The following is a 10,000-nucleotide window of genomic DNA, read 5'->3' on the forward strand; positions in this document are numbered from 1 at the left end:
ATTGTGTGAACGGACGAGCTTATATGGACGACTGTGGAGCAGGTCATACCTGTGACATGCGGGATACCTTTGGTGGCGGTGTTTGCTACCCAAATAGTCCTGAGATATGTCAGTGCCAGAACAAGAGAGAACTCCTTCCTGACCCATATAGTCCACAGGCTTACCTCGAATGCCGAGCTGGAAATCTAGAGCCAAATGTTGAATTCTGTAAAAAGGACATGGTCTTCAAGGCAGAAGATCTCATGTGCCAATATCCTGTTGGTTACGTTGAATGCACCAAACATGGCATCTTCCCCAATCCCAACGACTGCACCGAATATTACAAGTGCATGCCAGTTGCACAAGGATTGATTCAGTATACATTTAGCTGTACATGTGGTTTTCTCTTTAATGATTTAACAGGGAAGTGTGAAGACCCCTGCAGTTATCAGCCAGAAGAGTTCACCTGTAAAGCAGAAGGTCGCTTCCCAGATGAGTATAACTGTCACAAGTTCTACTTGTGCATTACTGACAGTTCCTCTGACTCAGGTTATCACCTATCCCACCAGAGCTGCCCACAACATTCCTTCTGGAAGCCAGGTCAGATAGAAGGCACTGGGTCATGTCAGGTCTCCACGGACAACACTGAATGCTTGAAACTTCAGATGCCCAAATGTACAGTGCCTGTCGGAAGAAATTGTACTGACACTCCCTACGTGACCTCAGGTACTGTCCACCCGTATCCGCTGTGTACTGAGATTGGCATTTCTTTCTTTCTTTAGGTATATATATATATATATATATATATATATATATATATATATATATATATATATATATATATATATATATATATATATATATATATATATATGGTGGAAAACAAGAACCTGTCTGTCAGTGACATTGAATTTGTTGGTTTATGGCAATCATTCTCCATTACATAATAGTGATTTTTACGTCAATCATGTGGTCTCATCTACGTTAGTAGTGTTATCTTTATGGATCACCTGTCACTTTATACTCTACATATTTCCTTTTAGCCTACTAGTTATTTGTTCAACGGGACTGTCTTCTCTCATTCAGCTTGTGCTAACAAGTAATTATTTGAATATAACTTTAAAATTGTGTCAAAGGTAATGGCTAAGGTCAAGTTGATGGTGCTTGTATAATGCATTTTCTTAGTCGGCATTAACAAAAAAGGATAGATATTAGGTTTTAATATGTTCATTAAGATCTCTTTTAAAATGCACTAAAAATACACACAAAAAGAAAAAATATTTCCAAAGCATAATCGTAAGGAGTTCTAAGAATTTATATACATCACAACATTTATAAGAAAAAGAACATGTTTACGCTATTATTTTCAGTTTTGTGACTCTCATTAAAACAAAACCTGCAAGTTTAAGTAGAAAGTTAACATTGCATTCACAGTAGTGGTTCTTGTCCCATAATTCCGGAATGACCCTCCTCTTTCAGCGTTTGTTTCCTCATTACCAAGTATTATCTAATTTACCTATAGATTTATTAACTTACTATCTATTTCTTATTTACTTATTCAGTTTACTTTCCATAGCACATTTAAATACGATAATGATGATGATGAGGATGATAATGATGATAATGATGATTATGATGGTGTTGATACATTACAGGGGGAGAGTGCATCCAGGGCAGTCCCAACTGTCTGTGTGACTCTTCCACCGGCTATCTTTTCTGCGAGGAAGGATACACATTCGATGGAGAAACTTGCGTGCCCACAGGTTAGTATGTACTGTGCAGCTACTCCTCATGGAAGAGAGAGAGAGAGAGAGAGAGAGAGAGAGAGAGAGAGAGAAAAAAAAAAACTCGCCAGACCTGTAATGCCTCTTCCAAAAATACAATACCAGTGATTGAATAATCATGCTAAACGAAAAATGCAGTAACTGGGCTAGAGAGATCATTTAAGGATAAATATATATATATATATATATATATATATATATATATATATATATATATATATATATATATATATATATATATATATATATATATATATATATATATATATATATATATATATATATATATATATATCCTTGAATTATTTTCTAGCCCAGTTAGTGTATTTTCCTTTTAGCATGCTCATTCATTAAGGCATACCTTTTCATAGCGTTAAAGTTTACTTCGTTGTTTCCTATACTAAGTCCGTAATTTTAAACACTGAACTCTCATAACAACTAAGGACTATTAAAAAAAATTAATCGGTTTCTCATTTCCAAGTGTTAAAAGCAAATTCCTTGTTAAAACATGACTAAAAATCATTAAAACATCCTTAAAGGATCACCAATATCAGTATAAGACGCTGGAACATTCCAGAATCTGCAATTTTTTTTTTTTTTTTTACTCTTTGGTTTTGCAGATTTTCAAAAATTATGATTGGATTACATGCAAACACTTTTGTTCCACACTTTTGGTTTTGAACTTATAATGAGCTTTAAAGGGCGTCATAAGTCTTCTACATATTATCTTCGTTCCGCTTTTGCCTGAAGAGGGAACCTATGGAGGAGAGGAGTGTGATGTCAACACCAGCTGCATAAATGACCAATGTATCCGTCTGCCAGACTACACTGGGTCTGGGATGAATTGTACGGAGTTAATCCTAGCTAATAACTGAGCAGTTAATCAGTTCACACACACACACACACACACTGATCTGACTTTGCAGATAACACGAAACTTGCTGCAATCTTAGATTAATTGCTTTATTTCATGCATAAGATTTTGCAATACATTCAGCAGTCTGTGTTAACAAGCTAGATGACCATTCATATTTCTGAGAAGTGAACGATGGTTTTCATTAATCTTTTACAACGCTTACACTATTTTTTGTTTTTTCTATCTCTCTTTCTTTCTCTCTCTCTCTCTCTTTCAGGAATAACTACAGCAGCTTTTTAGATGTGATCGGCGCAAACCACCTAGCCTGCCTATTCTTCGAAGTCAGAAGTGCTGGACAATAACTATTACGCAGCCTTTATGTAATAACCATAATATGGAAAGAATTCTAAATAAATGACTGCTTCTGGGTATAGAAAAAAATAAGCATCTTTTTTTTTCTGATAGATACAAGAACAATACCTTTCTAAGTGTGCTTCTTTTGTCCATTTGTAAAGAGCTGTAACAATAAAAATACAAATAAAATAACGTTTGAACTTAAAGTAGAACCACTACAACAGAGGAGGGTTGACCCAATACTGATGTGAAAAATGCTTTCTGATTTTTTTTTTTTTTTTTTTCTCGAAGTGAGCACGAACGAAACATGACGGAAATCTTACTACTGCCGTTTTCTCTAAAAGGAGACACTCTCCCACGCCGCGCTGAGTGCGGCAAGGGGACAAGCGCCAAAAGTAAACAAACGAGTAAATCGCACTTATTTAAAGGTAAGCACACTGCGTGCGTCGGTCGTTAATCATCGTTTTATTTCACCTGTCTAGTACGTCCTAGACAGAGTATATGCAATTATTTGTTATACCTCGCTATAACATTTTCTTGGCTTCCATGTGATATACATCTGATTTCGTTATGTTGAATAATTAAAGAGTTATAAAATTATAAAAAAAATACAGTGTGTTATAGAAAGAAAACATTTTAAGATTGAAGTTTTCACATGGCCCAGTAAACCTTTGAATAAAAAAATCTATTGACATGCAACATCTCTTAATAATTCATTAAGGACAGATTCAGATTCCTAAGTAAATCACTCTATGACAATAATTTTAGTGCTTCCCGCTGGCAAAGTTTTATCAAAGTTTATTAAGAAAAGATGGGTTACATAAGAGTTGGGGGTGTGTACCTGGGCTGGTACACGGGAAGAAAAAGGGGGGGAAATATAGAAATAAAGTAGTAGTAGAAAGTTGCCGGCCTGCTGCTGCCCGCTGGCTCAGTTTCGCCGTCTTGGTGCTACTCCTTAGAGAAGGTGGGGTGGTGGGGTTTTGGGGGGGAAGGGGGAAGATGGACCGCGCTGCCAGGTGTACGATATCTTCCACAATTTCTTTCCCCTTCGTCTCTCTCTCTCTCTCTCTCTCTCTCTCTCTCTCTCTCTCTCTCTCTCTCTCTCTCTCTCTCTCTCTCTCCTTTAGAGTGCTTAGGGTTTTACAATTAAAACATTTTTATTAACTTTATTTTTATATTATTATTATTATTATTATTATTATTATTATTATTATTATTATTATTATTATTATTATTATCATTATTATTATTATTATCATTATTACTATTAATTTCACTCAGTCACTATTACTATTGCCATAAATGTTACTGGTGAAACAACACATTACAAACTCCTTGGAAGCGTTCCAGTTATACGTCCTGTCGGTGTTGTAGGGATTGGGAGCTGTGTTGTTGGTCCTGGTCCCTCATGTGCACCATCCTTTGTGTTCTGGCCTGGATCCTGTCAAGCCTGGCAAGGTAGGAGGGTGGGTGGGCAGGAGGTCTAGGTCAGGGGCGCGTACTCCATCACGGGCCTGACTTGGGCACGATAGAGGGACGCGATCCCCCCGAGCGCTGAAAATCTTCCCGGCACGTCGGACACAGCTCAGCTTCCACGCCGCATCCCTGGCGACCTTCCTTACGTGGGTGGTGAAGGTTAGACCTACGTCGACCCCCACCCCCAGGACGGAGATGGACTGCTGGAAAGGCAGCCTCCTGCCTTCAAGGAAGATGGCTGGAGGATGGGCGTCTTCTCGCCGCCTAAAGATGTGCAGGACTTGAGTCTTCTCATGGGCGAGGGTTACTTACCAGCACCTGCTCCAGGATATAATACTATGCAGGACAGCGTTGATTCTGTCCACCGTGTCCTGCCGGTGGTTCGTGTCGCAGGTGAAGGTGAGGTTACAGTCGTCTGCATACGCTTGAGCCTCTGGGACCATTTGTAGTATGTCGTTGAAATATACACACCACAACAGAGGCCCGAGGACACTGCCCTGAGGCACACTAGCATTGACAGGGTGTTGGGAGGACGTTGACTGCTGTGTGAAGGGTTCTGCCGTGAAGGTAGTCCTCCAGTAGGTGCAGCAGTCCACCACACACGCCGAGGCTCCTAAGCTTGGCTGTTACCCCCTTGTGCCATACCCTGTCGAAGGCGCCAGCTATGTTCAAGGCGATGACAAACACCTCTCTCCCGCTGTCACTCACGGTGCTCCACTCCGTAGAGTTTATGAGTAGCAGGTCGGCGGCCGACTTACTTTGCCTGAACCCAGACCGACTTAAGTTGAGAAGGTGGTGGGCGTCGAGGAAGGTGGTGACTTTTCTCGTGATGAGAATCTCCAGGGTCTTGCCCACCACAGACAGGAGGGAGATAGGACTGTAATTCTTTGGATCCGTCCTAGGACCCTTTTTATGAATAGCCACCACTCTGGCCTGCTTCCATAGTGTTGGCCACGTCTGGGAGGCCAGGCATTCCCGGGAAAGTTGGGTGAGTGGAGTGGCGAGCTCGGTTGCACACCGCTTCAATAGATGAGGACTGATATTATCTGGTCCCAGAGCCTTTTTAATGTCAACCTTGCAGAGCAGAGCCATCACTTCCTCCGTGGTAATGTGCAGGTTGTCCAGCTCTGCAGTGGTTAGCGAAGGGATCCTGGATGGAGTTTTGGTTGGGTCTGGAACACTCATTTTGTTGGAGAAGTGGGCCGATAGCAACTCTGCCTTGTCCCTCCCTTTCGTCATTACCTTACCACTTGGTGTGGTGAGTGGGGGATGTTGCTGTCAGTGACCAGGCCCTGCTGCTGCTTCACGGTGCACCACCACTCCTTGCCAACACTCTGACCCGAAAGCTTCGTGGTTAGGTCAGTCTTCCACCTCTTGATGGCGTCTTTCTGTGTGTTGACCATGTTACGGCAAGCAACTTTGTACGCGTTGTGGTTGGCTTGGGTGTTGCTTGCCCTCAGTCTCCCCCAGGCCCTGCTCTTCAGGTCTGTCGCCTCACGAAAACGACATCCGAACCAGGGCTGGTCCCCTGGTCTTGACTTGTATGTTTGGCAGGGCACGTACTTGGACTGAAGGGACAGCAGGTGAGTGGTGAAGGCCTCCACCTGCTCGTTAATGGTGCCGGTAAGTCGGTCTCCCCAGTCTGTCTGGCTGAGCTCGGCTCTCAGTGTGTCCCAGTCAGTAAGCTGCCAAAGCCAGTTGGTGCGCGATGTGGGCGCATCCCTATCCACCCTCACCTTCACCGAGGTGAGAATGGCCACGTGGTCAGATGATCTAACAGTGGGCGGCAGGTGATCAATCCCTCTGGTAAGTCGGTGATGACTGGGTTGAGGGAGGAGCCAGAAATGTGGGTTGGGAAATCGACGTGACTGGTGAGCCCATAGTCTGTCAGCAAGTCGTCGAATGCTCTCGCCACGAGGTGTTGGTTCAGGTCACCAACGACGATGAGGTGTCTGCAGGCTTGCTGATACAGTAGGGCATCCAGGTTGTGTCACTGAGGACAGTAACACACGCACAGGAGCGCTGCTTCCCTGTTGTGTGTCCACACCTTGAAAAACATGATCTCCAGGTGCTCTGGTATGTCGACTTCCACCACCTGCACAGAGAAATTCTTTTTAAACCACACGGCGACACCATCGAAGGTGCCACGCCTTCGTTCTATCCCGTCGGTGCAATGAAGTGTATCCCTGCAGCTGTCCAAAGTTGACAGGCACCGAGGAGTTAAGGAAGGTCTCCACTGTAGCTATGACGTCAGGGGTATGTGGGAGCACGTGACTGTGTGTAAAGTCGCTGTAGCCGCACCGGCTGGGCATCAATTGGCTCTCAGGTGATCTGTTTTACTGATCACACCCATCATCGTAGGGTCGAGGAAAGGCAGTTCTCCCTGACGCGTTTATTGATGAGGTAGGCATGACCGTAAGAACTGCGAACAAGTTCTCGGTCTCAATTTCTTACAAAATAACATTATACACGGATATTAAACACTTTCAACATATTACAATATTCATTAACAATACATGCAATTAACTTGGCACTATGACAATCAGTTTTTACTACAAAATTAAAGTATTTACCTCGGTCACCATCCTGCCCGTCTTTGCTTGAGCGCGACTTGGCTGTGAGTGATGCCCGCAGGCGACTAGCAGGTTAACCCCACACTACTAACAAGTGAGCATCGGCTTCGGTGCTTAATATAGCATTAAATACTGATACTCACACATATTACACGTTTTCATGCAAATAGAAAATTATTGAACATTTCACTTATAAATGCCGAGGAATAATGACGTGAGGTACATACGCTTTACATACAGTAACAGTCGCCAATGTTAGTTTGCAGACCCCTAACGTTGACTGATAAGATGGTGAGCCATGCCGGCAGGACCCCGGCATGGCTCCAGTTGCTGTATTGACGGTGAGGCTCCTGGTGGTTCCAAAGGGGAGAAGAGAGACCAACCTCCTGTGGTGGGAGTTGTGATCCTCTGGAGAGATTGAATCGCGAGATCTCTCTTCCTGTTTTGCTCGTTGATGAGGTGGGCAAAGAATCTCTTCTGCCGCTTCTCGCTGAGGCGTGTGAGACACTCTTGAAGAGTGTGGCCCGGGCGGCTGCAATGCTCACACCTCGCTCTTCTAGAACGGTCGTCCCTGGAGTGGCCCCTCTTCCTGCACTGATGACAATAAGTGCCTGGAGCTTTGTGCTGGCTGGTGTTGGATCAGGAGTTGTGAGGTAGTTGGGTGACAGGCGCTGGGTTGTGGGAGGGCGGTGGATCGGCTCGCTGCCAAGGTCGTGCGGGCGCAGGATTACGTGCCCCGGCGCTGAGTGCAGGCGCGTGGCGAGTGGCTGACACACCGCGGTGGGGGCAGGCTCTGGGTTGGGACGTGTCTCGGTGAGGGAGGCACTTCTCTCTCTCTCTCTCTCTCTCTCTCTCTCTCTCTCTCTCTCTCTCTCTCTCTCTCATGTGATTTTGAAAAGCATATATCCACTATAAACTGTCTTTTACGGGAAGTGAGATGGTTTACAGTGAGGATCTGATATTATCTATTCGCTACATTTTTCCTTTACCCTTTAAAAGATTCGCAAGTGATTTGCCTCCGCTTTTCAAAATCACATGAGAGAGAGAGAGAGAGAGAGAGAGAGAGAGAGAGAGAGAGAGTGCGAGTGTGCACTATCACCATGGTAACGCGCCGTGTTGCCAAACTAACATCTTGTGATAGTGTACCTCTCTCTCTCTCTCTCTCTCTCTCTCTCTCTCTCTCTCTCTCTCTCTCTCTCTCTCTCTCTCTCTCTCTCTCTCTCTCTCATGGCAATAGATAGTAATAATTGCACCTTAATAACATAATTTTCTATAATAATTTGACACAAAATATAAGGATATTGACATAAGCAGTGCCGTGCGACAGTTAGGGCCAGCTGGTGTGGCACGTGCCCCTCCAATAAAGTTTTTATTGTCATTTATGGAAACTTTCATGTGCGTAACACTAATCATTTTTGAGTAACAATAGTGTATACTAATGTTTTGCGTAAGAATTTACCATCATTATCAACAGGTATGCCTCTTCAAACATCTGATATTTACTGAATGAGATAGTGATGACGATAGCATGGTTGATGAGGTATACACTACTATGATTAATGGGCGCTAGCTGCACACACAATAGAGATACGATCACATCAATGTTATTTCTAAGATATATTGAGGTATAGGAATTTATTTATTTATTTATTTTTTTTTTATTTATTTTTTTTTCACAGACGAAAAATAAGAAAGAATTGATGGTTTGAGTTACAAAAAGTACATTATAATTTCTTAAATTCGTTATGTAGACTTATTATCAATGGCAATTATGCCAAATAACCACAATATCAAAAGAAATAGGTCTTGGAGATACGTCCAACATTCTTGACCTTTTCCTAACCTATAAGCCTGCTTATGCTGTTACCCTCTCTTCTCCATCGAGCTCTTCCGATCACTATCTCATATATGTATCTTGTCTTATCACTCCAATTTCTCCTCAGGATCCCCCTAAGCGGAGGTGCCTCTGGCACTCTGTCTCTGCTAGTTGGGGGACCTGAGTAGGTATTTTGCTGATTTTCCTTGGAATGACTTCTGCTTCCGCGACAGAGACCTGTCTGCGTGCCGATCGCATAACAGAGGTGATAGTGTCTGGCATGGAGGCGTACATTCCTCACTCTTTTTCTCGACCTAAATCTTCCAAACCTTGGTTTAATACAGCCTGTTCTCGTGCTATACATGATAGAGAGATGGCCCACAAAAGGTACTCCAGTCTTCCATCACAAGAATCTCATGCACTTTATATTTCTGCCCGGAATCATGCCAAGTCTGTTCTCCAATTAGCCAGAAACTCCTTCATTAATAGAAAGTGTCAAAATCTTTCAAGATCTAACTCCCCTCGTGACTTCTGGCATCTAGCCAAAAACATCTCCAATAACTTTCCTTCTATTTTTTTCCATTCTTTATTTCAACCAGATGCCACCAATGCTATCACATCTATCTCTAAAGCTGAACTCTTCGCTCAAACCTTTGCTAAAAACACTATCTTGGACGATTCGGGGCTCGATCCTCCCTCTCTATCACCCTCTGACTACTTCATGCTACCTATTAAAATTCTTCGTAGTGATGTTTACCATACCTTCGCTGGCCTAAACCCTCGGAAGGCTTATGGACCTGATGTGGTCCCTCCTATTCTTCTCTGAAACAGGATGGTATCATCAGCGTAGGAGTGGATAGGGCAAGAAGTTTGGTTTAGATCATTGATGAATAATAGGAAGAGAGTGGGTGACAGGACAGAACCCTAAGGAACATCACTGTTAATAGATCTGGGAGAAGAACAGTGACCGTCTACCACAGTAGCAATAGAACGGTCAGAAAGGAAACTTGAGATGAAGTTACAGAGAGGAGGATAGAAGCCGTGGGAGGGTAGTTTGGAAATCAAAGCTTTGTGCCAGACTCTATCAAAAGCTTTTGATATTTCTAAAGCAACAGCAAAAGTTTCACCAAAATCTCTAAAAGAGGATGACCAAGACTCAGTA

The 10,000-nt window shown here is 43.0% G+C and overlaps 1 protein-coding gene across 1 annotated transcript in view; it reads left to right on the plus strand.

Moving 5' to 3' along the window:
* Positions 1 to 3,162, plus strand: part of LOC135100429 (uncharacterized) — a 7,004-nt gene extending 3,842 nt beyond the window's left edge. The window contains exons 4-6 of the mRNA XM_064003293.1: positions 1 to 705; positions 1,635 to 1,742; positions 2,897 to 3,162. The exon at positions 1 to 705 is cut by the window's left edge and continues 121 nt beyond it. Of these exons, the coding sequence (XP_063859363.1) occupies positions 1 to 705; positions 1,635 to 1,742; positions 2,897 to 2,919 (836 nt within the window). The 3' untranslated portion in view covers positions 2,920 to 3,162. The remainder of the gene's footprint in view (positions 706 to 1,634; positions 1,743 to 2,896) is intronic.
* Positions 3,163 to 10,000: the final 6,838 nt, after the last annotated feature.

This window comes from Scylla paramamosain, chromosome 5 (genome assembly GCF_035594125.1).
Source record: "Scylla paramamosain isolate STU-SP2022 chromosome 5, ASM3559412v1, whole genome shotgun sequence".
Lineage (NCBI taxonomy): Eukaryota > Metazoa > Arthropoda > Malacostraca > Decapoda > Portunidae > Scylla > Scylla paramamosain.